The sequence below is a fragment of the Syngnathus scovelli genome, chromosome 12 (genome assembly GCF_024217435.2).
Source record: "Syngnathus scovelli strain Florida chromosome 12, RoL_Ssco_1.2, whole genome shotgun sequence".
NCBI lineage: Eukaryota > Metazoa > Chordata > Actinopteri > Syngnathiformes > Syngnathidae > Syngnathus > Syngnathus scovelli.
This window is the reverse complement of record NC_090858.1, coordinates 8,795,999-8,823,969: the sequence shown is the minus strand read 5'-3', so window position 1 is coordinate 8,823,969 and position 27,971 is coordinate 8,795,999. Positions and strand designations below refer to the sequence as shown.

The 27,971-nt window shown below is 42.5% G+C and overlaps 3 protein-coding genes across 8 annotated transcripts; 1 reads left to right on the top strand and 2 right to left on the bottom strand.

Moving 5' to 3' along the window:
• Window positions 1-195: 195 nt before the first annotated feature.
• map3k4 (mitogen-activated protein kinase kinase kinase 4) lies at window positions 196-17,374 on the top strand. Of its 2 annotated transcripts, XM_049736365.2 has the most exons (27): window positions 196-464; window positions 5,727-5,917; window positions 6,009-7,435; window positions 8,246-8,506; window positions 8,805-8,957; window positions 9,042-9,199; window positions 9,278-9,394; window positions 9,870-9,969; window positions 10,082-10,165; window positions 10,236-10,502; window positions 10,578-10,727; window positions 11,054-11,215; window positions 11,348-11,481; window positions 12,173-12,251; window positions 12,334-12,412; window positions 12,906-12,999; window positions 13,247-13,369; window positions 14,135-14,235; window positions 14,314-14,394; window positions 14,693-14,884; window positions 15,134-15,204; window positions 15,316-15,432; window positions 15,515-15,674; window positions 15,746-15,868; window positions 16,189-16,295; window positions 16,435-16,614; window positions 16,730-17,374. In XM_049736365.2, exons 1-27 carry the CDS (start codon window positions 433-435, stop codon window positions 16,748-16,750), a joined length of 4,764 nt encoding a protein of 1,587 aa, XP_049592322.1. In that variant the 5' UTR covers window positions 196-432; the 3' UTR covers window positions 16,751-17,374. The 2 variants fall into 2 exon arrangements, with proteins under 2 accessions (XP_049592322.1, XP_049592323.1); XM_049736366.2 differs by lacking the exon at window positions 13,247-13,369 and having other exon boundaries at window positions 197-464.
• Window positions 17,375-17,703: 329 nt separating this feature from the next.
• On the bottom strand, window positions 17,704-21,718 carry LOC125978761 (transcription factor 7-like 1-A). Of its 3 annotated transcripts, none has more exons than XM_049736397.2 (8): window positions 21,630-21,718; window positions 20,158-20,494; window positions 19,779-19,844; window positions 19,154-19,218; window positions 18,679-18,726; window positions 18,398-18,554; window positions 18,175-18,282; window positions 17,704-18,106 (listed from the first exon to the last, which is right to left on the bottom strand). In XM_049736397.2, the coding sequence occupies exons 1-8, from the start codon at window positions 21,638-21,640 to the stop codon at window positions 18,065-18,067; spliced, it is 834 nt and encodes a 277-aa protein (XP_049592354.1). In that variant the 5' UTR covers window positions 21,641-21,718; the 3' UTR covers window positions 17,704-18,064. The 3 variants fall into 3 exon arrangements, with proteins under 3 accessions (XP_049592354.1, XP_049592356.1, XP_049592357.1); XM_049736399.2 differs by having other exon boundaries at window positions 19,154-19,215; XM_049736400.2 differs by having other exon boundaries at window positions 21,582-21,707.
• Window positions 21,719-22,346: 628 nt separating this feature from the next.
• On the bottom strand, window positions 22,347-27,403 carry agpat4 (1-acylglycerol-3-phosphate O-acyltransferase 4 (lysophosphatidic acid acyltransferase, delta)). 3 transcript variants are annotated; one of them, XM_049736392.2, is made up of 9 exons: window positions 27,076-27,403; window positions 26,546-26,727; window positions 26,301-26,470; window positions 25,294-25,455; window positions 25,058-25,211; window positions 24,868-24,970; window positions 24,724-24,799; window positions 24,355-24,553; window positions 22,347-23,343 (listed from the first exon to the last, which is right to left on the bottom strand). In XM_049736392.2, exons 2-9 carry the CDS (start codon window positions 26,721-26,723, stop codon window positions 23,252-23,254), a joined length of 1,134 nt encoding a protein of 377 aa, XP_049592349.1. In that variant the 5' UTR covers window positions 26,724-26,727; window positions 27,076-27,403; the 3' UTR covers window positions 22,347-23,251. The 3 variants fall into 3 exon arrangements, with proteins under 3 accessions (XP_049592349.1, XP_049592348.1, XP_049592350.1); XM_049736391.2 differs by having other exon boundaries at window positions 27,055-27,402; XM_049736393.2 differs by having other exon boundaries at window positions 26,546-26,652; window positions 27,055-27,402.
• Window positions 27,404-27,971: the final 568 nt, after the last annotated feature.

The window sequence follows — 27,971 nt, the reverse complement described above, 5'->3', positions numbered from 1 at the left end:
AAATAGAAAAGCGCTACAAATGAACAACACGTTGACCATGCATTCCAAGCAGGAAGGAGCACAAATTTTATTGTTATTAATACTGGAACACTTTGATGGGTTTTAGAGAGCAAATGAGAACAAAAGTGAGCGGGGTAAACAACGAGAAGAACGTGCAAAAGTGGGGGGAGCGACTGCAGCTGAGCTATCCGGGCTTCCGTAGGAGCGCAGTAGCCTTGTGAGCTGTGAGGCACTCCTCTCGTCAATGAACATTGGAAAGATGGCGGCTGCATATGCACAAGCGAAAGTCCACCTTGCCGGCGGATCGAAAGTGCTTCAAAGAGACTCTTAATCGTCTTTTGTGCAAAAAGCAACCGGTGCAAAGTCCGTCCGCGGTTGCCTGGACATGCTTTAGTCCATGCACGGCGAATAATAGAACGCCGATTTCTCACCATGGAGCCCCCGGATCGCTCCAAGCCGAGCAGGTATGCGAGATCTGCCCACAGACCACCACCACACCACTACCAGCGTTTGCCAAATAGAGAGCCGATCGTGACGCTGCACTCGCATTGCGCACAAACTCGCTTCCTGTCAAATTATGAGACGCGTGCAGTTCACTTTCTGCTTTTGCAACTGCAGAGTTGCAAACTTTTTTGTGCAATATTCAATCGCCGAAAGATGTTAGCACGCTTATGCTCTTAAAAGAAACGACAATGCATGCAGACTGAGATCGTAATTGTACGATCGGCTGCAGCATGTTGGGGAGTAGGCTAGCCCACCACCACTGTTAGCGTTGTTATTTTCTTGTTCATAAGTTTACCTACAGCCTCAGACAAAGTCGTTCTATTTTTTTTTAACATGAAAGAGTTGTTACTCACGCGCGATCATTGAAAATAAGGCAGAAACTTCCCTGCCTTTAGCTAGCATTTGCGCCAGTTTTCTGTTGTTAATCCTTCAGTTGGATTTGTGCTGTTGTCCTTTCTTGCATTATTGCAAAGTGTGCATGTTTACTTGGTAGTTTAACAGGACATGCATGATCTTTTCTATTTTTGCCGCGTGTCTAACTCAGGCTGACCCTCGAAAACGTGCAGCAACAAATGTCCCAGCGATCGTGAAGGTTACCGAGCGCCTTATTTCATGCGCGAGAACGCACATCAGCAGATTATAAAATGTTATTGTTATAAGTAATCGACATAGCGTAGTTTGCCCCTGACTGCAGGCGGACAGGGCGTCAGGAATCTGCTGTTATGTCTCCTCGATTGTTTCTCACTTCACCAAAAGGAAAAAAAAAGTAATGCTTTATGTACAGCTTTTGTCTTTAATGCGTATTATCTTGCAGCCAGTCCGATGTGAAGTCGATGATTGTGCAATACTAGCTTTATTAACGTTGCATAAGTACAATGCACAACTTGATGTGACTATGTTGCATGTCCTTACTGGAAGTTGACAAGACATTCCCCCACCCCACCATCCCATGTTTGTTTAGTGCGTGGGTGGAGGGTAACACATGCTATAATGAGCACAAATCTACACTATGCCCACACACACTTCACAGTACTTCCACGTCTTTGATGAAGTCTCACAACTGCTTCTTTGAAATCTTGCAATGTTCTGTCCAACCTCGCAATATGTTTTGGGAGGCTTTGATTTGAAATAAGGTGCATGCATTCCCTACACTTTGTAAGATAATGTTTAAATTAACATTTTAAATTTGGTATTCTTATTTTGTAAAGTTCAACTAAAATAAAACTACACGCTCTTTGACAGACTTGCAATGAGGAAACAGGAAGGCAGCGTGATGCTGTCACCTAGTTGCATTAAATTTTGTATTGCGGGTAATTTCTGCTGCAACACTTCTGAACTGAACAGAAACTGTTTGGATTTTGAGGCACTTTGTTCTAGAATGTGTTCCATTGTATTTGCATTTAAGCGGCCTAAAGTTGCCGTTTCCTTGAACGCAACATTGTGTGCGCGTGTGCCTGTGTGTAGTTGTGTTGTGCCTGCATTGCTGTGCAATTAAATGGAAATGTAGGCAGACATTACAGACCTTAATCTTTATAACAGAGAAAGCTGTGTATGTTGCTCATGTTTGCACTTAATATTGTTGGCCAAAATGAACGCTATCATTGCGCCAACAGAGGTCCTTTTGTGCAAACTGCCTTGTTCCCCGAGAAGACATGGTCGCTAGTGAGCATTCCTGAGATTTCAGGATGTGGTTTAGCTGCGCACACGGGTATGGCGCTGCAGACGCTCGTGGCTGCAGCTCATTAAAAGGCTGCGTCTGCCGGGAGCACAGGCGGTGTGAGGAGCGCAGATGGAGCCTCCATGTCTTTTTCCTAACTGCATCCGCTCTCTGCCTACACCTGTTCTGGAGAAATGCTCTCTGTCATCTGCCACTTCCTTTGAACAATTGATCTTTGCATGGAGTAGAAAAAAGGTGGGGAACCTTTTTCCTCATTGGCATTGTTTCATTGCCTTTGTGGGGCCATGAAAATAAATGTATTCTTATTTAGGACTTTTTATAGAAATATCATGTGCTTTTAAAATTGCATGGCAGGCCAGTTCACTTGCAAGGCCCTATTTGGCACAAGTGCTGCATCAGTCTATTTTAACTGACCAGCACATGCATGCATTGGCCTGCTGAAGATTTCTCTCTTGACTCACAGATATTCTTTCAAGTTGGAACAGAGAATTGCTCACTTTGCATTCATGGTGCAAGACGAAGAAGCTATAACATCTGCGGTACCGTGTGTAAATGCAGGCTACATTTAGATACATTTCATCATGTGACCCTTTGGCTACAGTAAGGGCTCTTTCATTGAGTCATGTGTGCTTTGTGCATTTGCATACAGGAGAGTCTGGGAGGTCCACTCCTGACTGTGTGCGACATAGAAGAAAAGGGTGGGGTCAAGTTCTTTGTGTTTGTTGTTTTTTTCCCCCAACTCTGTTAGCTTACAGTACCTAAGTCAGATGGCTCAGTCTGTGCAGCGAGTTTCGACAAGGGACGGCAAAAAATCCAAGATTCCTGCAGCAGTATGTACACATTGCAATTTCCTCGTGATTTGTTTACAGGTACATTGTACAAAATCGCACGATGAAGCAATGGGGTCAAACTCATTTTTGTTGCAAGCTACACTGCAGTTATGGTTTCCCTGAAGGGCTGTTATGACTGTGAACCCTATTAAATGTATGATTGTGTAAATTACTAGTGGGGGTGCATAGAACACGTTATTTTTGACTTGATTTCCCCTATCAAGTTTGACACCTGTGCATCAGTGGAAACAGAACTAAATACAATTGGTTTCATTTTCTTTCCGTCTGTTTCGATTGCTTGTGAGCTTAAATGGGAAGCTAAGAGAAGGCACCTGTGCGTTGCTTGCAGAGGGTCACTTATACCAGTCCTAATTAGGAGAAAGTGTGCTCTCTCCAAACAGGGCAACTTCTCCTTTCCTCCCCTCATTTGCACTGTCTCGCTTTCTAAAAAAAAAAAGACCCCTTTAGTTTGGGCTTTGTGAGCAAGCGTGCTCACTAAACAGCTGTGTGCTATTCAGTGGTGGGCCTCACGGGCCACGTGTCAGTACTATACAATAGAGTGCCCCTTCCTGGTACAATAGTATGGAAGGTTTGGTGTCAAAGGTCAACCCCTGCCCCCCTCCCTTCAGCTGAATGCGGCAGGCCTTGGTATCTGTGCTTCAGTCGCTCTGCAGAAAAAGGCTGGGTTTTGTGTTATTATGCACGCAGTGTTCCTGCCCAGGGGCTGCAGCATTCCACCGGCCTATATGGGGGGGGGCGGGCGGGTGGCTCAGTGCACCATCAGATGAGCCATTGAGAGGCAGCCAGACACCATCTGCAGTCATCATTTACTCCCGGGAGCCGGTCGGGCACAGATTGCACACAGTAGGCCACACGGGGCCGTAACCTTCCCTGTGACCTCCCCTATGCAAAAAGTATCCCAAAGACAAATTTCAGCACGAGGAGGCAAGCTAGCAAACAAGAAGGCAGTCGCGGCGTCATTGGGGCTGCTGTCATTCCTGAGCTATTCGGTCATGCTGCTGTGTCTTTTAAAAAAAGTGATCTAGTCGCATGCTTGGAGTATTTCTGTCTTCGCTGTGCTCCACGCTGCTTTGCACACTGCAAAGTCTTCTGAGTTGCTTACATTTCTCTCATGCACCTTCTTTTTTTACGGACATTCCCCTCATGAATTCCAATAAACACTTTCATTTTTACTCTCGACGTTGCTCACTGTGTCTTCTTGTGCATGACTACAGAAAAGATTGCTGTCATTTCCTGCTCCTGCAGAACAAGCCCCTCCACAGTTTGACTGTCGTACAATGCACTCATAAAGGCGCCACTGTTCTTCTTGGATGCACGCGTGCAAGACTCCTTATGTCATTTGAGAACTGGCTGCAGTGTTCGGTGCTGTGCTTTCAGTTGCATTGCATTATTTCATGCAAGGCTGCAGGGTTTGCAGCAGGTGTCTGTCGGCCATATTGTAGTTCCATAGCAACTCCCGGGGGAACGGAATTGTGATGTAGGGCAGATGGGCTGTAGAAGTCTGCACTCTCACAGGCAAGTGATTTCCAGATAACCCCCCGCACCCCCCACCCGGTTCCTCTTAAACACTCACTCAGCGAAAGTGATACAGCACCGCCCCTTTCCACTGTGTCCACACAAACAGGCACGCGTTGGGTGAATAGCATTCAATCCGATGATGGATGAAGGCACACATGGTGAGGAGCATGCAGGATAGCCAGGTTTCATGCACCCCCTCCGCTCCACCACCTCCCCTTCTTTATCCTTTTGTCTTTGCTGGCAGGGTCACACAATCCAACCGTCCCCCTTAATCCTATTGAGGGAAAAAAAAACTTCAGAAATGATCAGGTGACAAAGGTTGGACTCTGTCTCATATCGTGTCGCCCACTCACACGCTCTCTTTCTTGCTTTGCCCCCCCAGCCCAAAATACAAGGGTTTCAGGTCAGTGCTTTCTGCTAGTGCAGAAAATCACCACAAGTATGTTGTCAAGCAAGATCCATGTCCAAATGTTTGACAACAGATAATTGATACGCTCATTACATGAAAACAGGCATCTTTTTTATGTTTAAAAAACAACAACAACAATAATGGCCTGCAGACAGCAGTATTGGGTCTCTTGGATGAGAAATACACACACACACTTGACTAAATAATATCATTCAATTTTTCTTCTTTGCCGCCACTGGAAACATGCAAAAAAAAAAACAACAACTCAGATGTATGGTGGCGGTTTCAGACGTGAAGTTGTGCATGCTGTGGAGTTGTATTTCTTCCCGGTAATTTGATTGAATTCCAAATTGTACAGCGTCATGGTCATTTAACTTCAGAGGTTCTACTACACGTCTCTGTTGTCTTTGTAGCCCTGAGAGAGAACTGAGAACAAGTGTACTACACACACATGTCTGCTATGCAGGCAGAGAGATGGTGCACATTACGTGTACTTTCACTTTTTGCAACTCTAGCATTGCAAGTGATTTGCTGCACACTCTTTACTGACTGCAAACATTCCAGCCCTATCCGGCCTTGAGACGTTTCTGCGGTTGGACATGGTGGAAGTTGCTTTCAAAAAAAAAAAAAAAAAAAAAAGGCCAAAGAGCTTCTTTGTTGTTCACGCCAGCCTTCGGGCGGCTCTGCTTATTATAAAGCTGCCAGTATGAATAACTCGTTGTGAATAGTTTGATTATTTTTCACCTTGAATCGTAAATGTTCACAGACAGGGCAACCCAGTGGGAGATGAATCCCGGCAGAACTCTCAGACGGAGGAATCCTGGGATTCACCCAGTGAGGAAGAGGAACTTCTGTACGCAACATCACCCCCTTACACATCCCGTCAGATGAAACGAATGTCTGGTAAACATCAGAAAAGCAGCCAGTCCAGGAGTGGTGGACGTTCTCCCAGCAAACGTGAGAGAAACGAGCTTTTCCTCATTTGCAATATTTGTTTTGGTGTCTCTGTCTGCGTATTGCCGATTAAGCAGTTCTGTATGTGTTTCAGCGGACCTCAGCCCGTTTGTCCCAAAAGAAAATCCCCGAACACCAGAGACGCCTGAGGAGCACAGCTACAAGCAGGGAAAGAAGCAGAGGGCCACCCTGCGCTCCACTGAGAGAGACCACAAGAAGACCTTTGAGGGCGCCTTCATGCTAGATCCGCTGTCTAAATCAGGGCCTTTTGGCGCCCTCAGCATGGACCCGAGGAAGCACTATCTGAGCTTGGGCTGCAGCAGCTGCAAACTCCCCGTGTCCATGCCCCACATGTCCCGCACCCACCGCCAGACCTCTCGGTCGGACTGTCCCGCGGACCGCCTCAAGTTCTTTGAAACGCTGCGGCTGCTGCTCAAGCTCACCTCCATGTCGTCGAAGCGGAAGGAGAAAGAGCAGCGAGGCCAGGAGAACATGGCCTTCATGGGCCACAACAACGAAGTCATATGGCTGGAGCTGCAGGCGTGGCACGCCCGCCGCTCCATCAGAGACCAGGATTTCTTCCTTTTCACAGCGCGCCAGGCCATCCCCGACCTGATCAACGAAGTGCTACATTTCAAGGTGAACTACGACAGCCTGAGTCAGGCTCACTGTTCAGGGTCCCCAACAATTCACGCGGACTGCCGGACTATTAGGACTGATACCAATCTGGACTGTAGAGATAAATGCAAGCCTGTGGAGAGCAACCACTGTGGAGTGGACCCTTGGGGCTTTAGCGCTTGCTCCTCCGCTGCCATGAATGCAGCAGAGCCTCTGGGCTCAGGTGCCAACTGCAGGGATCACCTTCAGAGGCAGCGGTTGGCCTTTGAGCAGGTCAAGCGCGTTATGGAGCTGCTGGAGTACGTGGAAGCGCTGTACCCCTCTCTGCAGGCCCTGCAAAGGGACTATGAGAAATACGCGGCGCGAGACTTCCAAGGCAGAGTGCAGGCGCTCTGTTTGTGGCTCAACATCACTCAGGACCTCAACCAGAAGCTGCGTGTCATGGCCACCGTCCTGGGCCTCCGGGACCTGTCTCGCATCGGCTGGCCCGTCTTTGAGATCCCGTCCCCTCGCTGCTCTCGCGGCAACGAAGATGACGACAAAGATGAGGATGAGAATGATTCCACCGCCACGTTCACAGCAGAAAGCGACGGGGAGGACAGGGAGGTGGAGGAGGAGACGGCGGGAGGTATCCCAGCTGATGGAGAACTTTCCCCCACCTTGACTTCTAAATTTTCCCAACTGTTGTCGGAGGAAGAGTTTCTTCCTACGACAGCATCGGGAAGTCCAGAGGCAGCAGGAGCAGAGGGCGTATTCTGCCCCACCGCCATTTATAGGCCCTTTGTGGATAAAGCACTGAAGCAGATGGGACTGCGCAAACTCATTCTCAGACTGCACAAACTGATGGACCGCTCCCTCCAAAGGTCTCGGGCGGCCTTGCTGCGCCACACACCTGCACTGGAGGTGAGACGCTCATCTTCTCATTTTAGAGACAAATATGGTACACAGACGGATTGATCGATTAGGAATGAGCCCGAGAAGGTGCAATTAAAGAAATGAGATGAGCCCAGGCCCCAGACTGACCCTAACATGCATATTTGTATTGTGCACATCATTGATTGATAGCAACATAATGAATGCTACTGTTGGTATGTCTTTCTCACAGATGATATCAAACTGCCTAACCATAACTTTGTGGATCAATTGAAAACACTGAGATTATTCTAAGCATTTTAGCATTCCACAAAAAAAAATTTCTCTTCGTTCTGATGACGTTGGCTGTTATTTTAGATGCCGCAGTGAGGGTTGGCCTTTTACCTCTGTGACTCTTGGGAAGATTAGATGGCATCAGCAACCAGTTTTGGTCAAAATTTAATTTTCCGTGTTGTGCAACACAAAACAGGCAAACCTTTTGATTTCTCTTTTGGGAGCAATTTTTGTTTGCTGCACACAATGGATTTTTGAACTCAGCTTGAACTATAAGGCTGTGGGGTGTAGGAAATGGCCAAGAAGTTACAATCTTAACCAAAATGTACCCCTTCCTACATGGCCACCACTTTCATGTTTGGATTTTACCCTCAGGGTTTCTGAAGGTACAATAAATAGATGGAAACATCAAAAAACATTTCCACCCTTGTGACCTATATATAGCCTGTACAATTCAATTGAATTTTCAAGATCGGAAGTAAAAAAAAAAAAGGCAGAAATAATAATCTCTCCCCATCATCCTTTGTTTGGTAGGTTGAAGTATTAACATGTCTTGCCCTTTTGCAGTTTTCAGACTTCCCGGACCCCATTCTATACAACGACTACCTACCGGAGCTGTCCCGTCACGGCTCCTGTAGTAGTTTGGCTGAGCCAGAACTCGGAGCGGACCAAGTGTCCTGGGAGGATCTGCTGGACATGGACCTCCCATCCTTCCGACCTGCCTTCCTTGTGCTCTGCAGAGTGCTTCTCAATGTCATCCACGAGTGCCTAAAGTTGCGACTGGAGCAAAGACCTGCTGGAGAACCTTCTCTACTCAGTATCAACCAGGCAAGAAGATACTAACTACCATGTCTGTCCGTCTGTCCATCACTGTTCTTCTTTTTTAATCACCAGTCAATAAGAGGGCCTTTTTGCTCAGTGTCGAGGGGACCGGCATCATGCTTAAAAACAAGAAGGCATTATTAGTTTATTTACTTTTGAGGGTCAGCTGTTCTAATATGTTATAAACATGTAGGTTATAGGTCATCCTGATCACAAACAAACCAATACGATAAAGCCTAGTATAAAGTAATTCCTGGCCACTATAGATAACAAATATCAAAACGTCTGTGTTTACACTTTGCAGTTGGTGCGTGAGTGTAAGGAGGTTCTGAAAGGGGGTCTCCTCATGAAGCAGTATTATCAGTTCATGCTCCGCGGCGTGGTTACTGATGCTCAGGGCTTGCAGACAGACACCAACATTGATGAGTTTGAGGAGGAACTGCACAAGATGCTTGTGGTACGCAGCGTTGCTTCCTTCCCGTCGTGATTGAGCAGATATGTGTGATTGTCATTATTGTGACCACTAGCAAATGTATTTCAGGTTTACTTTGAGTACATGCACAGTTGGATCCAAATGTTGCAGCAGCTGCCTCAAGCATCTCACAGCTTAAAGAACCTTCTGGAGAAGGAGTGGCACTTCACCAAAGATATCACCCCCTACATCCGTGGTGGGGAGGCCCAATCCGGGAAGCTTTTTTGGTTAGCGTCCTTGCGTTGCTCTTCCACAGACTCATTCATCTACATGGGATTGACAAGTTACTTTTCTTTTCTTTAAAGTGACATTGCTGGGATGCTGCTCAAATCCACTGGAGAGTTCCTTGACGCCGGCCTGCAAAAGAGCGGCAATGAGTTCTGGGAAAGTGCTGACGATAGCACCGCCTCAGATGAGATTAGGTAAGGAAGTCACTGGCCACACCGTCGGGTACATTAGCACAATCAAAATCAGATCTAAGATAAGAGATGAATATGAGCCTTCGTAACATTGACACACAGGAGGTCAAGAGATTTATTGCCTTTCAGCTCAACTTAACTCATTTTATTTTTAGAGCACTTTAATAAACTGAGACTAAAGGACTGATGTTGGCCGTGGTGCATCCAGACCGGAAATAGAGCGGCCGTTTGAGGAAACTCCCAAAATTCCCCATGGTCATCACGTTCATGCCCATAATGACAAAAAGAGGAATATGTTTCAATTCTTCTATCCCGTTTTACTTTTTTTTTTTTTTTTTTTGCACAAGTTGTGATAGGGTCATTTTAAAAAAAATGAGCGCTGTTACCATTGCAAAAGTGGCTGCCATAATGTTGCCAGCTGGTATTTTTCATCAGGCAATTATTACTATTCATGTTTTGCTCTTTTAAATCCTCCAAGGCGATCGGTGATTGAGACCAGTCGGTCACTTAAAGAGCTGTTTCATGAGGCCAGAGAACGGGCATCCAAGGCTCTGGGCTTTGCCAAAATGCTGCGCAAGGTAAGCTGTGATGTCGCCTTAAATCATAGCAGTGACTGTGCGGAATTTGTGAGCGTATGATTTACTCACTCAAAATATGAGTGTGTGTGTTCTGACTCCATTTTTGCCACAGGACTTGGAGGTTGCCGCAGATTTCAACATTATTAATGGGGTAGCGTCTCTCCTTGAAGCCCTGAAGAAGAGAAATTTTGTGAAGGTGTGTTTTTGTTCACTTAAGATACTTTTCATCGGTCTGTCGTAAAAGACCAAGCACATTTCTTTCTCAGGTCCAAATTCCTGGACTGGAGGAGCTGCAGGTTTTCGTTCCGTTTAGCTTGCTGGCTCAGCGGCCGCTCATCCTGCAGTTACTCAATGCCGCTGCAGGAAAAGACTGCTCCAAAGAGCCCGATGAAATGGCGGAGGATGAGGCCTTCTTGCTCATGAGCAAACACCGCACAGGGGACTTGACCGATTCGGAATGGGACCAGTGGGACGGAGAGCTGCTCAAAGTAGTTCCCACAATGGAAATTGTCGACACGCTGCGGGCCATGAAGGTATATGATTCATTATTAAACTCCTCCTGCCAACGTGACTAAGTATAACCTCACCATCCCCGACCGCACCCTCAGGTGGAGAACATGCTCATGATCGTGATGCAGTCGGCTCACCTGGTGGCTCAGCGGAAGGCGGTCCAGCAGTCCATGGAGGATGTGCTCACTCTCAGCCGTGAGCAAACGTCCAGTCAGCCTCTTATCGCCAGCGCTCTGCAGGAGCTCAAGGTGCTTACGTAACTACAACCTTTGGCATGCGCGCACGCACACACACACACACACACTTGTTCAGAGTGGGCGATATGGGATTTTTAAATGAGAATTTTTTGGGGGAGTCTGAATTGTACTACTGCAAAAATATTTGACTATGTCATAGATCAAATAACTTGGCTAAAATCAAAACCCCACATGTAAACGTCTCATAGAATACATGATATAATTATACTTACAGTACTTACTGCATATACTCAATATTATAAAACAATTAGTAACTATTTTATTTAAAAAAGTAAATATTGCTCCCCTTTGTCTGATTTTTGCACACGTTCACTCAGGATGAAGCGCTGCAACTCTGCATTAAGATCAGCTCAGCCATCGACCGGGTGGAGTACATGTTCACGTCAGAGTTTGAGGCCGAGGTGGACGAGTCCGAGTCGTCCACTTTGCAGCAATACTACAGAGAGGCCATGATCCAAGGCTACAACTTTGCCTTTGAGGTAAAAAGTAAAATCGGGTTGAACAATTTTTTTTTTTTTTTTTTTTTTAAAAACCACTGATGCATGTTATTGTATCAACTCATGAATTTGGATATCATTTTACGGTGACTATAATAAATGTTGTGTCCACAGTACCACAAGGAAGTGGTGCGTCTCATGTCAGGGGAGTACAGGCAGAGGATTGGCGAGCGCTACATAGCTTTTGCTCGCAAGTGGATGACGTACGTCCTGACCAAGTGCGAGAGCGGCCGGGGCACCAAGCCCAGGTAAGGCTCCTCGACTAGTGCAACATAATTTCCTCACACTGCCCTTTCTGGCTTTATCGCATGGGGACAGAGGTCAGCCTACCTTTGTGTAGCTCTCAGAAACCATTAACGGGTATCAATGTTTCGCTTGAGGTCTTTGGGTGCTCACAACACACCCAGTCCAATCCACGTTTGAATAAGCCACCCTGGACTATCAAGTGTCACTATCTCCCTTGAACTTTAAACACTTCCAACTCACCATCGACCCTCATAAACCCATTCCTTGTCCTGTTGTGTGGTATGTTTGGAATTTTAGACTACAAATCTAACGAAAAATACAATAGCAGATCCAAAATAAAAATGGGCTTTTTCAAATATTGTACACAAATGCTCAGATTCCTTTGACACTTTCTAACTTGGAATTACATTTTGAAAATTCTATCCAAAATATCACACGGAATTTTGACAAGTTGAGGAAAGTAGTATTCTACACGTTATTTTTATTCCGTAAAAAGACGATCCCTTAGTTATGAGCTTTTGTTTTTAACACGTTTCCACGGCTATGCTTGATATACAATAACGGTGCAGCTAGTTAGAACTGCCTTGAAAGACTGAGATGATCATTCCAGCATCTGAGGACATTTCTCCACACAAAGCAATTCCTGATTTCGTGTCTATTTGCATATTTAAATAGTGCTACTTTGTTCCACAGGTGGGCCACTCAAGGCTTTGACTTTCTTCAAGCTATTGAACCTGGCTTCATATCAGCATTACCAGAGGATGACTTCCTGGTAAAAAAAAAAAAAAAAATCTCAGCCCACATAAAATGAAGTTGCTGGATTGAATTTGTGTGGGGGTTTTTTTTCCCTGCAGAGTTTACAAACGCTGATGAACGAATGCATCGGACATGTGATTGGCAAACCTCATAGCCCAGTCACTGGCCTATACATCGGTGAGATTATTTAAATAATCCATTGCCGCTACTTCTATTTGTGGATGCGTTTTTATGTTCCGTAATGTGATGTGACATAAAGCAGACTGCCATGGTCATTAAATAACAAAGCTTTGCCAGAAAACATAAACAGGTTCCACGCACACAACACAAATGCATACAATTGTCATTTAGTTCATAATTATAGTAATATTATAGGTTAAGCAAGATTATTCCTAAATATGTATTATTTTATAAATATAATCAATACATTAAAATAAAATCAATCATACAAAATGTCCTTCTCATTAGGGAAATTAAAGTTGCACTCTGATATTTTTTTTCTTTTCTTAAAATGTTTTTGCGTAATGTAATTGCAGCTTTTGTGGTTAACTTGGTTTTGGAAGCTGCAGTTGATCATGAATAAAACTTTCTTTTCAGTGAAATTCTCCGAATGCTGAGTCCTTTCACACATGAGCTCCCAGTGAAACGCTGCATTTGTTTGTATTTCCAGCTCCCAGAAATAGCCCTCGACCTGTTAAAGTTCCTCGCTGTCACAGTGACCCACCAAACCCAAATCCTTTCATCCCCAATGCTGAAGGGTTCAGGTTGGTGATTAGCCAGTTACGGAAGAAAACTGCTCTAGACTTTCCTTCATTGCTTTGCTGCTTCTGGCTCCCTTTGCTTCTAATGACTACTAATGGCGGAAGTGTGTGTGCTCATGTAAGCGTGCGAGAGTGTGTTTGAGTTGAACCACCCAGCCACATATCCTCGTTCACGTTCGTGCACATCCAACCCAAGACAAGCGGCACCGCCGAGGCGGAGCTCTTCAGTGTCTCTGCTTTTACCACGCAGCTCTCGAAGCCTCCCCTGTGACCTCCGGAATCAGCTTTTCCCCAACGGCCCTCGGCCCATCCCGCAGGGCCCGGGGGAACACGGACACGCCAAAGCGCCCGGCAACACGCCTAATGATGTCAGGTAGCCCCTCGCCCCTGGTCACCTGCGAGAAAGAAAACAAAAGGCCTTGAAATCCTCAACCAAAATGCACTTTGTGTTTCCATACATGAAAATAAGACGCATTGTATTATGTAAGCAAACGTTCACACAAAACTGTTTCAGTGGAAGCAACCGTCAAATTTTGTGTGGGAATGGAAAGAATGGGCTCTGAGATTCTGCTCTTTAGTGCCATAATGCGGATCCCTTGCTTTTGACGCTGTTGATGTGCCTCCATCAAACCTTTGCCTCTGCTGTTAATCTTCTAATTTTACGCTGAATGCTTAGTAGACTCCTCCGCTGGGCAACATGGACGCGGCTGCTTTCATGCGTCACATGGTTGTAGCTTGCATGCTTGAATCAGTATTTATTTACTGCATTGTCACACTCATTTGAAGATTTCTGGAAAACAAACGAACAAATCAAGAGAATTATACATTGTGTATTTAAACACCAAAATGTTCGTGTTTTTTTATCGAATGAAAGTAAGCTATTTTAATGATGACAGAATGCAAAATACTGATGACAGGGTAAATGAACTTAGTTTTGCTCTTACAGAATTTTAAACCTTAAAAGAACGGCACTACTTTTAACACACTGCAGCAACACATCCAATCAAAGTACACGACAATCCTCTCAGCCATAGATCCCACAGCATCGTATTCCTGCTCTCTCTGTGAATGACTGTTACTAGTTGAGTCGTTGTCGCCTATACATTGTTGTTAAATAATATGTACTGTGTCCTTGCAGGGGGTCCAGTTTCCACGAGAACGACCGGCTGTCATCAGTGGCAGCAGATTTGAATTTCAAGTCTCTGAGCCGCCACTCAAGCCCCACAGAGGACAGAGAAGGTGAGCGTGCTCATTGGTTGACAATGTCAACATCATACTGCTTTATTCATGAAATAATGAAACGCTTTTGTTCAACAGAACCCGCTTATCCAAAGGGAGATTCCAATAGCAGCACCCGTCGGAGCTGGGAGCTCCGCACCTTCATCAGCCAGTCCAAAGGTGAATTGAGTCATAAGATGTGGTTTTCTAGACCAGTGTTTCTCAAAATCTTTACACCAAGTATCACCTAAAGAAATACTTAGTCCTTCAAGCAACACCATCAATACCAGTAATAAATCAGTGTAGTGTAGTAGGTCTATGTGTTCATCATAAACAAGACAGAAGTTTTATTTCCTAAAAAGTTAATTCATATTAATGTATTGTAAGCCGCTGTGATAAGCACTTGATAAATAATGCAGTAATCTACCAACATAGTACACATTGCATCTTTTTAAATTATTCCCCCCCTCTACGTCAGACTCAGCAGCCCGGCAGAGTCCGTTGGAGGCTGTCCGGCGCTCCATCCGCAAGTTTGAGGAGAAGCGCTATGCCGTTATGAAGCAGCGCAACATCATCGGCCATGTGTGTCACACGCCCAAGTCCTATGACAACGTGATGCACGTTGGCCTTAGGAAGGTCACCTTCAAGTGGCAGAGGGGAAACAAAATCGGTAAGGGCGGTTCTCCTTTTGCTACTGTGTTGAAGAACAAGAATGTGGTGTACATTGCATTCCAGAATGGAATATATTTTTTACCCGATATGGTCTACACCCAAAACATGAAATACTTTTTTTTTCTTCTCAAAAAAATGAACAAACTCATACTTGTTCCACAGGTTTTGCTCAATCGTAACTATGTTGAATAGTGATGGGAAAATAAATTGTCATCACGATGGATGTCTGATATGTTGATGTCAACAGGTGAAGGCCAGTATGGAAAAGTTTACACCTGCATCAACGTGGACACTGGAGAACTCATGGCCATGAAAGAGGTTTGTAGCTTAGCTCCACTGACACGCAACACAAAAAAATGCAAAATGTAAATCAACGGAAACGTTGTCGTCATTGTAAATGGATGTATTATGCTTTGTTTTTGTTTTTAGATCAGATTCCAGCCAAACGATCACAAAACGATCAAGGAGACCGCAGATGAGTTGAAAATCTTTGAAGGCATCAAGCACCCAAACCTGGTGCGATACTTTGGAGTGGAGCTCCACAGGGTAAGGCTTTGGCTTTGGTTCTTTCTCACTATCCCTCTGTTAGTCAGTGTTTGCTAAAGTTGACTTTGGTGTCGCCCTTCAGGAGGAGATGTACATCTTCATGGAGTACTGTGACGAAGGCACGCTGGAGGAGGTGTCCAGGCTTGGTCTGCAGGAGCACGTCATCAGGCTCTACAGTAAACAAATCACTACCGCCATCAATGTTCTCCATGAACATGGCATTGTCCACAGAGACATCAAGGGTCAGTGTCCAAAAACTCGTTAGTGCACTATATTTGTCTTATTCTTGCCCTAACAACGGCACTTTCATCAGGAGCCAACATCTTTCTGACATCTTCTGGCCTCATCAAACTGGGGGACTTTGGCTGTTCTGTCAAGTTGAGAAATAACACTCATACCATGCCAGGCGAAGTCAACAGCACCCTTGGGACAGCCGGTAAGACCTTGTCTTTAGTAAATACTACTAATAGTATTAAAACATTTTATTATAAGTGCCTCATGTCACCACATGATTAAAATATTACTTATAAAGAACTATAAGCATGTGTGATACAGCGTAGGTCTGAACAAATCAAACTTGGTATTAGTACTGTACTTTGTATTTTTAAATTACCTCCTTGAATGTCAATCAAAACTGACCATTATCTTCATGTGTTTTTTGTTTTCGATTTGGTTTTCCCAATCCTGTGGTCAGTGATTCTATTTCTGCTAAATGCCAAACGTTTTTTTTGTCTTTCTCTTCCTCACCTCAATCAGCATACATGGCACCCGAGGTCATCACCAGAGCAAAAGGGGAAGGTCATGGGAGAGCGGCAGACATCTGGAGTTTAGGCTGTGTCCTCATTGAGATGGTCACGGGAAAGGTGAGAAGAACCAATCACTTTTATGTTATCATGGCTTAATGTAGTTAATGCACTCAGAGCCACTAGAGGGCGTTGTTTTCATCTTGGCATTAAGGCATGATTCAAGAATTGCAATGTCTATTTTTTCTCTCATGTGCAGAGACCGTGGCATGAGTATGAACACAACTTTCAAATCATGTACAAAGTGGGCATGGGTCACAAGCCCCCCATCCCCGAGAAACTGAGCACAGAGGGCAAGGATTTCCTGGGACACTGTCTGGAGAGCGAACCCAAACGACGTTGGACGGCGAGCATGCTGCTGGACCACCCCTTTGTCAAGGTCAGTGGGTCTGGGATTTAAGAACATCATGATAAAGAAATCATCAGACTTATGTGCAGTGTTTTAACAGTAACATAAAATATCAAAAAAAGATCTCCTGATTTTCTGCCTTCAGGTGTGTACGGATGAAGAGTGAACACAAGAATGACTTTCCACACAACAGTGGACGAGGTGATATTTTGGCTCAAGGCACATGCAGTTAAAATGAGGAACGTAAATCTTTGAGAGAGAGATATATGGCATCCACATTCATTCTTGTATAAACAATATTGTAAAGGTTAAAATAATTGTTCTCACTGGCAAAGCGACTGCTGAAAAGGTATTGAGAGCTGTATTTTTTTTTTGAAAGCAAATGGGGGTAGAAGAATCTTATGGCACTTTTAAACTGTTTACCCAAAGGGGCAGTTAGTCGAGTAGAGGAGGGAAGAATCTCATTTTAGTTCAACTTTAAGAGGCAGGGGAAAATGTTTCGCTGAATGAAAGGAACTATACAGCTTTTATGACATGAACACCATCCAATTATTATTTATCATTTGCTAAGTGTGAGCAACGGGAAGGATTATTATTTCTTTGATTTTGCTGAGAAGTAAAGGTCAAGTCATTGGCAAAAAGCTGGTCATATGACAGGGAGCAGCCTAGCTGAAGAGGAGACACATGGCCTGCCCCCGCTCGCTGCTGCTGCATACACAGTCAGTCCTTAGCTGCTCTTAGTGTTTGCTATGTACAAACAATATTAATAAACTAATCATTTTTTTAAGAAGCTTGTGTATCGTTTTCAATACAAAAAGTATCTACTGTGGCCATTTGTCCACTAGTTTAGGGATACCAAAATGAAGTATTGCACACCCTAATTCAGTAAGTTTTTCAGTGTGCATTGTTTCTCCTAAAAAATATGTATATGCATGCATGATAACCAATGTAATTAAATGTTTGCCAGTTGGGTAGTTTAAAATATTTCACCTCAAATGCATCCTTGTATTGTCAAATAATGCCGAGAGGGGGCGCCATTAGAAATGAATATGCTAGTGAGAGGCTAAAATCTCTCTAGATAACCAAAAATCAGTAAGATGCTGTGAAACGCAATCAGAATAATTTTCATAAATGTATAAATTTATTCATGGAAATGTGGACATTAAGCTTAGTTAAAAGCTTGTTCACCTTCTTTGGAAATCATTGGCTCACGCAACAATAGTGGTGACAATACAAGCAACCAATAATGAAGCATTGTGTAAAAGCTATCATTGCACAAAACATGGCTAAAAGTGCCCTCCCCCCCCCTCTCATAACAATGAGGTTAAATATGTCCCTGTTTTAAATTAATGAACTTGCTGAGCATTTTCCAGCTCAGGCGATATCTTGTTAGTAGAACTTCAAGTGACTTGTGATTAAGTCAAACACTAGAATGGTATGTCAAGTTACAGGAGGAAACTCTGCAGTTTGTACGAGTTTCTTAGGGAGCCACTCTGCTCCTCTGCTTCCTCCTCTTTCGACCCTGAAAACACAAAACACGTGGTCCACTTTGTGCCAGGTGTTGGGCATATCAATAGTGGCTGGACTTACATAATTGTCTGTGCAGGACCAATTGGGGTGCAGCTGGGTATGGAGGCGTTTTTCGGCATCGGCAAGCTGATAATACTTCTCCTGCTCCTTCTCCGACAGCGATTTCCACTGTAGACATGTCAATACATACTTGTCACCCAATGACACTCTCACTTTCCCAAAGGGACACCAGACAAGTAGACATGAAGAGTTTTACGTTTTTTAGCAAGAGTGACACACTTACCATGTGACCCAGAACTTTATTGGCCACGGCACTGTCACGAATGTTCCACTGCGCCATGACATTCTCCCTTTGCTCTTTTCGGAATATCATAAATGCATTAGGTGGCTTTTTAATGTACACCTTATCTTCCTCCTCTTGGCATTCACGTTTCCTTTTTCTATAAACAAAAAAAATAAATCACATTCACAGATTTAGTTTGAATCTAGAGAAACAGAACATGAAATTAATATTGATTAGGGATTTGTCAATTTTTTAATTGGATTTTTTTTTTTTAAACATACTTGGTTGTTGGGACCTTTCTTGAGGGGGAACTCGGATCCGTAAGGCTCCTTTATAAAAAAACAGAAAGCAAAGAGTGTGTTGATGAAGATGTGTTTGTGTATTACTGTATACATGCTTGTTCAATAGATTTGAATATTTATATAATTCAAAAAGTCAAATCGATAGCTGCTAAACTGTTAAGGTATAATAAAAAATCATGAAGGATTTCTTCACTTTGCATAGTCAATCTATATGACAGATGGACAACCTAAATGATGGAGGTGCTACATTTTTTGTGCATCAAACTATTGAAATAAATTAAGTTTACCTATCCAGTTTTATAGTGCTCGGCAACTTTGATTTTATGGATTGGCTGAGGCTTGTCCCATCTAACTGAGTGAACTGGTCCGAAACCAATCGCAGATTAATTACATTAAATTGCATTTTTCACACAGTATTATTGAGTTGTGCATGTATGTGAATGGTGTCACTTACGGCATTTCAGCAGGAGGCAACTTTGCACATTCCGGTAGTATCATCATGGTTTCTTCAAGGAACTGCTTAAGACACAGAACACCCCATGACACAGATAAGCTACAATGATGCCACTTATCCACTGGGTAGCAGTATACAAATTATACAACTTCAGCACTGTGACACATCTGGAACATTTCCGCTTAAGTCAAGTCATTGACGCTTAAAAAACTAAAATAATTGTCTAATTTGTGAATTAAATTATAAATCTGTCTGTCGTGCTGACTTTTACCACGGTTCAGGGACGCAGATGAAATTTTGGAACTGATATATGATGAAACTTGTCTGCAATACCCTAATGTTGGTGTATGAAATCAAGTTCAAAGAAAAACAAATGTATTTTAATTGAAATATCCTCAATTTAGCGACTGCTTGAAATTCGCATTTAAGATAACAAAAAGAGTGTTAGGGTTTTGGTGGGACTTAAACGCATCAGTAGTTGCAGCACAGCATACGCTATGCAGACTCCATGTCTGTACCAATGGAAGAGGAACATTAGTTCTCTGCTTTTCCCAGACCCTGCCCCCCTCCCCAGTGCTATTTGCGACCATAGATTTGGGGTGCATGTGTGTGGCAGGGTTCTTACCGGAGGAGTAGGAGCATGTGGATGATTGACAGGCCACTCGTAGGGTTGGTGCTGATAGTTCATATACTATAGAGTGGAGAGATAAGCCTCACATTTAAAACATGTACAGTATATTATGCTGGGAAAAAAAAGCCCCCTCCCAAAAGAAAGATTTCCACCTCCATGCTTGACTGGGTTGTACTTGGGTCAGGTGTTGTATTTTGCTATTTTGTAACCGACTCAGTTATATGCAGGTCTACAATTTCGTCTGTTATCTTTCAACAGCTCTTAACTCTTGTGCGTGGAAGTAGTTGATGGCTGCTATTTGGGGATTATAATTTAAGTAGAGAATCAAATAATTATTTGCTCCACAAAAGGTGATTTCATTGCCAATGCTCACCTGTTTGGTGACGTCACCAGCTGGCCCAATGTTCAGGTGAGCTGGTTGCATGTACTCCGTATGGAGTGGAGCTCGGTAGTTCATGTTCATCAGATTGTCTCCCCGGATGTAGCAGTCACCAGACCCTACATAGTGACTTCCTGTAAACATGGGGAGGTTGTCGAGTGCCATGTCTGCGGGGTCGCAGGGAGTGGGAGGAGGTGGGGGGCGAGCGTTGCATAGGTAGCCGAGCTCCTCCAGGGGCTCGTAGAGTGGAGTGAGGAGCTCGTACCATTTCATCTCGTCCACACAAGACCCTTTTGGCACCGGTTCCATTTTAGTGCAAAAAAAGAGATTTCTGAAATGCACACATTTCATTTTCAGGTTTTTAGCAATTGACATTTAGAAAATTATACAAACAAATGCAAAGCTGCAATACTTGTACTAGTACAATTAATGTTTTATATATTACATAGTTTAATCTGGAAAATTGATTAATGAATGTTTTAATGTATTTAACAAAACTCAATGGCAGTGAAAGAAATATTTATAATACAATATATAATTAATATAATAAAATATATCATTTTAAATTATGATCAGTGTCACTGAAAGAACTGGGTTAAGCAATTCAACTGTGTAAAAACTATTTTATTCTGGCATATACTAACATTACAGCAACGCATGAATACCTCATCAATACCTCACACACGCACACACGCACACGACTACGTAGTACGTACGCACGTACGTACGTACGCACGCACGTACGCACGTACGCACGCGCGCATCCACAAAATCATTTTGGGAAAACAGCTTTTCTAATACTGCTGATTTTCTTCAATGTCAAATTCCACCCACTTCCGGAATTAATTCTACACAGTCAAAATTATTTGTTGTGTTATCCTAAAAAGACAGTGTTTTGTTAAAAAAACAAGTTTGAGAACCCAGGAAGTTTAACATTGCAACGCAGATGGAAAATTCATTTGGTTTCTGTTTATTGCTCAGTTATTCTGTATTTCATTCATTCAATTTACATCTCCCATAAGCATAGCTTGGTTTGAGAATCCAGTAAATTTAACACTGCAACGCAAATGGAAAATACAATTAGCTTCTTTGTGTATTAATAAGATATTCCATATATCATTCATTCAACTAACATTTCCAAGAAGCACTGCTTCGTAGTGACGACCATTTATTTAAAAAAATATATATGAATACAATTCATAATTTCAAATGTGTTATATTGTTTCATAAACCTTCTGGTATTTGCTGCAACATTCAAATAGTGCTGGAGATGTATACTTTATTCCAAAATATATACATTATGGCAAAATGTATTGCTTTATAATGTATTTTGATTTAGCAAATTTAGATAAAGCGTCCATTAATTATTTGACTTAACTAATCATTATTTAAATCACCAAAATCACGTACATACTCACCAAAAGTGACAATAAGAAATAAAGTGTTTGGCTAGCAGCTGAACGCACCTCATGCACATGCAGATGACTAATACAACAGCAGTAACGGCAAAGAACCAACTTAATAGTGAACGCTGTTTATGTCACGTGTTGTCAAAGACGTCTTTGTAACGTGTCAGGTTGCCATGGTTACGTTGATGCCATTTTCCAGCGACTCTGCGTCAATCACGTCCGCACTTTCTTTGATCACTTCTTTTGAGTTAAAAGTAGGCCACCGTTCCAAAGCAATAAAGCCAACTTCCATAGTAAATATTAATAAAAAAGATAAAACAGTATAGAAAGCGTGCTCACGTTAAAGCGCCGTCTTAAACCGGCTAGCAATTGCGCTAACATGCTAAAAGTAGCGAATCCGGATACGTATTAAATACACAAAATAAAGTTACATTTTAGTTTAAATTCACTTACCGGTGCATATTTGATGTTCATCCATGAATTTGGGCAACTAGAGAGAAAAAAACAAAATATCCTATATCCTAAGTGTATGATAATGAATACTTTGCAAAAGCAGACACCAAATTCAAGGCATACTAATAACATCGGTGCAATATTGCCATTCACACAATTGTGAAGTTTACTGGTTAAAACCAAACAGATAAAACTGACCCTGACCCACAAACATTTATACTAAACCAGAATAGATGTTCTGTACACAACTGTTATGTTGATATCCTATATTATTTTTATATATGAGAAATAGCAGTCTTTAAAAACTACAGATACGACACATTTACAAGGTTAGGTAGTTTTATTGTAAGACCACACATAGAGCAGCATGAGCATTTTCTCAGTAATAACAGGGCAACCCGTCACAGTAAAGCCATTTCAACCTCGATCAATATACATATAAAGAATAAAGAACCAGCTGCTTCGCAGATATATTTTGTCCTGTTTTCACAATATTCCATCAAATACTGCCAGAGACATCAATTTAGCAATAAGTAACAATTCAGGAGTCCCAGGGAACTGTACATTTGTATTTAGTGTGAAATAAATGAACTGAAATTGACCAAATAAGTCATTGGGTTCACTCAGAGCACCTCCTCACACAGTTCAAAATACATGTTGATGATAAAAGCTGAAATAAGAGCAAAATAAAAATAATACAGACTGCAGCAATTTTGTGACCATCCCAATTCCATTAACCTTTGCTCATATGAATGGTACATTAATTTTGCTGAAAACCAAGAGGAGCTCACTGGCTACAACACAGGAAATGTACCGGGCAGTCATTAAATACAAATGTATTTTAAATTAAGTTTCATAGAGGAAGTGCGCTTGTTCCTGGATGATTGTCACAAATAACAAATTTTGACAATATAATTTGTCGTAAGAATCCACAATAGCAGTATATATGATTTTGGAAATTCTTTTACGTGACCATTCAAACGGAAATATAGTTTCATCCTGATTTAATGTTTCAATGTATGTCTGCCCGAAAATGACTATAGTTTTCTAAGCGGGTTGAATGCCATGCCTCCAGTCACTGTTCATTGTCGGTAGTACACTGGCTGCATTGTGGTTCAGGGCCACTTGTTGCGGCAGAAATCGGCAGTGCAGTCAAAGCTAGGAACATTAATGTTCATTTTGCAGTAGCCGTGCTATGACACATCTCCAAGCGCTTTCTGGCTTCCTCAGTTGTTGTTTTGATGAGTCGTCTTGCTCCCATAGTTTGAAGCTCTGTTAATCTCAGTCTGGCCAATCATCCAACGAACAGCCACTGAAGCTGTAAAATAAATGTTCATTTTAGATTGAGTGTTTTACGACGGGAGTAAAAACCAAAGACATACTTGAGAGTACTGCCAGAGAAAAAAAGTTTGATTTTCATGATCATTCTCCATGACAAAGATTTGATAATCTACAGTATATTTACTGAAGAGATTATCTACCAAGTACAAATATTATCATACTTGAAGTCTGAGTTTAATAGATAAGAGCAATTTTTTGTTGTGTCAGAGTTGAAAATGAATTGAAATGAAATTGTCTAATTTTATTTAATACCATTTTGTTACTCCTGTTTGGCCAACTCCAGTACTGTTATGTCATTTATGCATGTTTTATTTATTTTCTTGGTCGTACTAGATTTTAACTTCTATGTGCTGTTATGTAATGCAATGAAATGTAATGTAATTGACAGTATGAAGCCACATGTCACATACACCCTTTTGGCAAAGGCAGGATATTTTTCTTTAACCAATCAGATTTAAGAATTACTAAACAAGGCCAGTTATCAGGCTTATGACATAGGCATTTTTCCCGTGCTTTGATTTGTTGATCACAGATAAAAGTGAATATGAGTTATGAAATCTTGGTGTCAAACATGATTCATTTTCGAGATGGACCCTCCCTCTCTGTAATGTCGCATATTGGCGTCGTGGTTTTGTGTATTATTTTGTAAAATTGAGACCGTTTTTGTGTCTGTGCGTGTGTATGTGTGTGTAAAGTTGTGACACGATAGTCATGGTATTAAGAAGTGGCTTAGGTCACTTTCAGTCCCCGCTGAAGGCCCAGAACTGCCACTGTAGTTGTGCAAGGGTAAAAATAAAACACTGTTAACTATACGACATGAAAACAATAAAATAATCTCTAAGCACATAAAACCTGACTATAAGAAGAAACGCAACTTACATTACAAGGTGTGAAATTACTGCTTTGTGAAATGAACAGGAGCAGGTTAAAAGCAGGGAGGGGTGAGTTAAACCCTCAAAACAGGCACCTAGTTTTGAGTGAAACCCACCTGCAGTGCAGAGGACCACCGCAGACAAAATGGTCACCACTGATCTTGAAAGGATGAGCTGTGCGAGGAGTAGGCCCAGTGGGTACAGGAGCAGGCAGGACCAGAACAACCAGTTGATCAGTGACCAGGGCCGCCGCGGTGGGTTCACCATGGGGCCGGGGTACCGCCCCGTCCGCTCGTAGCCCTCTTGAAATCCGTCCTTTATATTCATACATATAAAGAAAAAAAACAGAATTGTTTCAATTGATGACATATTCAACTCAAACAAGATGCCTTCGGATTTTTTTTTCTCCACAATAATAGGTTCTAGGAGGCCCTACTAGTCTAAACACGGGATTCTGATTAATATCAAAATAGGGGAGTTATTACCTTCTCCTGGTAGAGTTTGTGAAGCCAATTAGCGCACTCAGATTCATCTTCTGGGATTTGGTCCAGCGGAATTCTCCTGCAAGTTATCAAGGCAAAGCAAGTTCTCAGATGCAGACAGGTTGCTCATCTTTATGTAGTCAATACCTCACATATAAATCTGCGTGGTATTTCTTTCCGTTAAGGATTCCCAGCAGGGTTGGCATTTCATTATTTCTGAAGTTGAGCGTGGAGTCGTAGACTGCTGCGACTGAGTATTAAAAGGTACACGAGGGTTTGAAGTGTGCACTTGATTTGAAAATGACTGGAACTTGACATGACGGTGGCGGATACCCACCAGTTCCTCTGAGGTTTTGAACAGTGACCCAGAAGCCTTTGGTTCTTGGTAGAAGATGATACTTCAGTTTGGGCAGACCTTTAGTCTCGGCCACCTGCATGCTGATCTGGTGCTTCTTTGCTGTGAAGCGAGTTCCTTCACAGTAAAGCAAAAACTAGCAGCGGAAAATGATTTATCAATGGTTTTATTCCACAGCGTTAATCACTGATAAACCTAAAGTATAACTTTATACCTACCCAATAGTTTTCAGGATAGTCCCTAAGGTTCTGAAGACTTTGAGTCACCGTCTTTCTGTCCTCTTCCCACTTCCTCTTGCAGAAAACGATCTCCAGGAAGTACCACATCCAACCGATGACCGGGACGTAGGCCAACTCCTTTTTGGCAAGAACTTTGGAACTCTGAAAAATATTCAGATCACTTTTAATAAGCACTTTGTGAAGTGCGTCTCCCATCAGAGGCGCCGAAAGACTTGAACGGAAAGTATGTCAGCTTGAGAATAATAAAGGCAAATAATTATCAATAAGATAAACGTATTCAAACATTGTTAACATAATTTGTATATTGAAATGTGATAGTCTCACCTCAGCTAGATTTTGGATGGGGCGCAAACCTTTACAGGATCCAGAAAGGAGGATGTAAATTTGAGTTATTTAAATATGATGTCTAACTAGTAACATGAAAAGCAACACTATGTAAATATGATGTTGACATTGTAACATGAAAAGCAACACTCTATGCTTGACTTCAATATCAGATAATAAATTAGCCTGAAATTAAAACAGCAATCCAAGTTCTGAATCTGAGTTTCGAATCGCTACTGCCACCTGTGGCCCAAAAAATAAAATTGCATGCTCCTTTCTTCGTATGCATGTTTCTCATTTTTTAAGCCTTTCTCGGAGACAATGAGGGTGTCTGAGGCGTACTAGAGGTCGGTCTCTTCTGAGGAGGTGTAGAATCCATTATGCCGAAATAATAGCGTTTGGTCGTTACTGTGAGACAACAACAAGCTAGCACAAGAACGATCATGACGTCACATTTGCAGGGAGAATGCGGAAAAATTGAGCTTGAATCCAGCATGATTTTTTTTTGCACATGCTTGCATTGTGAACAGTGCTATATATGGTCAAAGGATATTGTCCAAATATTTTGGGGCAAAATCCTGCGTACAGTTTTGTTGAACAAAATACAGTGTTTAAACATTTATTTTTCAACTGATGATTGTAAAGATATTGTACTTTCTTACCCCGAGGACTCCGAATCGCTCACAGAAGGTCCAACCACAAAGGAAGTCTATCTCAAAACTGTGGTTGAGAACCACAATTGCATTTTCCTTTCCATACAATGGGTAAGATTTTGGATCTGTATAGAGGCTGCATTCCGTTCCAGACCACCACTCTAATGTGGCGACCATCTCTAGAAGAGGATATTGACAGTATACTTGAGAGACTGCATGATGAGTCCAAGATGCTTTTCAGTTTTTACACTTACGGCTGTAGATGGAGTAGGCGAACCTGCAGTTGACCTTCCGTGCCAGCTGCTTGTTGAACAGCCACAGAGGAAGAGTGCATAGCTGAAGCAGGTTGATGATGAGGCCGCTGACCAGGAACACATAGCAGATGATCAGACTGCTCAAGAAGTGGCTTTTCAGCAGCTGGATTAGGCTCATTGCTCTGAAATATTTCAACAACAATTGTTGTGGCAAGTAAAACTAACAGTTTGTATGGCTCTTGGGTGTGACTCCATGCATTGCCCAACCAGAACCACCATAATGCATTTATTGCAACATGTCAGTTCATTTGCTCAATGGATTATTTTATTTGAAGGCAGAATAAAGAAGCTATTGAGTTTATTTCTGAAAGTAAGCAAGACCCTCATGTTGGATTGCATAAAAGGTAGACCCTACACTCTAATACAAGAGTAGCAACACACAGCCACGCATTCGAGCAGAGAAAAACACGCAGTAGTATTTGTACTACAAATAAAAAGTTCTTACTCACCCACAACCAAGTAAACTGTACCTTGCACCGTGCACCAGAAGACTGCTCCTAATTTCTCCAAGCTAAGGCAAGGGCGGGAACAACAACAACGTTGTGTATTATATTTATATTGCACTTGACGATCTTGTTCTGCCTGCTCTTGTTTCAGGTCCGTTTGACGTGGGCGACACAATTGTTCGTCGGTGACAGCGCACAGTTGCTCTTCCCACCACACCCATCTCTTTGCATAGAAACCACTGGGTGGGTGGCGTGTCTTCTTGATCGTACAAGCAGCGACCGCCTCCAAGGATCGTCCGCACAGCCGAAGGTTCACGACCATGGCCATGGTCACAAGCGCAGGCAGAACACTTTGATAGAGCAAAGTTACGTTTTCTATCAAAAACAAACGGAGCCCCTAAGGTGACTTACAAGAGAGAGGAAAAACAAGCAAAATAAATAAAATCAAATAAACTGTGCTTTTGCTCACAAAGGTTGCAATATTTTGGGGGGTGGTCGAGGCGACGCAATTTGTTTTCAAATGCGCGTTTGTGTACTTCCGCGTAAAGAAAAACAGAATTGGAGAGTATTCTGATTTCCCCATTCGAACTTGATTTGAAAAAAATTAAACTAAATACGTATACTGTTAACGTACTGTTTATTGTTTCTCAAAAAAACTGGTAGAATTTTACGAAACTTATACAACGCAATAATGTTATGGGAAAGCAAAGTTTTCATCATGTCTACGTCATGTTAGAGGCTCCGTAAAAACATTAGAACAAATCTTATGTAAATGTTAGGGGCTCCGTAAAATCATTAGAGCAAATTTTATGTTAAGAAATCTAGTTATGAAAGAAATATAAAATTAGATTATATTCATTACTTTTCCTCATTGCTTCTAACACGGAAGAAACTAAACATAAAACTAACAGTACGCACCG

Excerpts from the sequence above, each read along its gene's own strand:
- map3k4 (XM_049736365.2), top strand. The coding sequence starts at position 433 with ATGGAGCCCCCGGATCGCTCCAAGCCGAGCAG. Across the intron at positions 10,728-11,053 it reads GCGCTCTGCAGGAGCTCAAG|GATGAAGCGCTGCAACTCTG; the intron begins GTGCTTACGTAA and ends ACGTTCACTCAG. Across the intron at positions 16,615-16,729 it reads TGGACCACCCCTTTGTCAAG|GTGTGTACGGATGAAGAGTG; the intron begins GTCAGTGGGTCT and ends TTCTGCCTTCAG.
- agpat4 (XM_049736392.2), bottom strand. The coding sequence starts at position 26,723 with ATGAGCCTAATCCAGCTGCTGAAAAGCCACTTCTTGAGCAGTCTGATC. Across the intron at positions 26,471-26,545 it reads CGCCTACTCCATCTACAGCC|AGATGGTCGCCACATTAGAG; the intron begins GTAAGTGTAAAA and ends ATCCTCTTCTAG. Across the intron at positions 23,344-24,354 it reads GGTGGTCCTCTGCACTGCAG|CTTCAGTGGCTGTTCGTTGG; the intron begins GTGGGTTTCACT and ends TTTATTTTACAG.
- LOC125978761 (XM_049736397.2), bottom strand. Across the intron at positions 18,727-19,153 it reads TTGCCTCCTGCTGAAATGCC|GAGCCTTACGGATCCGAGTT; the intron begins GTAAGTGACACC and ends TTTTTTATAAAG. Across the intron at positions 18,555-18,678 it reads AGAAAGGTCCCAACAACCAA|AAAAAGGAAACGTGAATGCC; the intron begins GTATGTTTAAAA and ends TTTTGTTTATAG.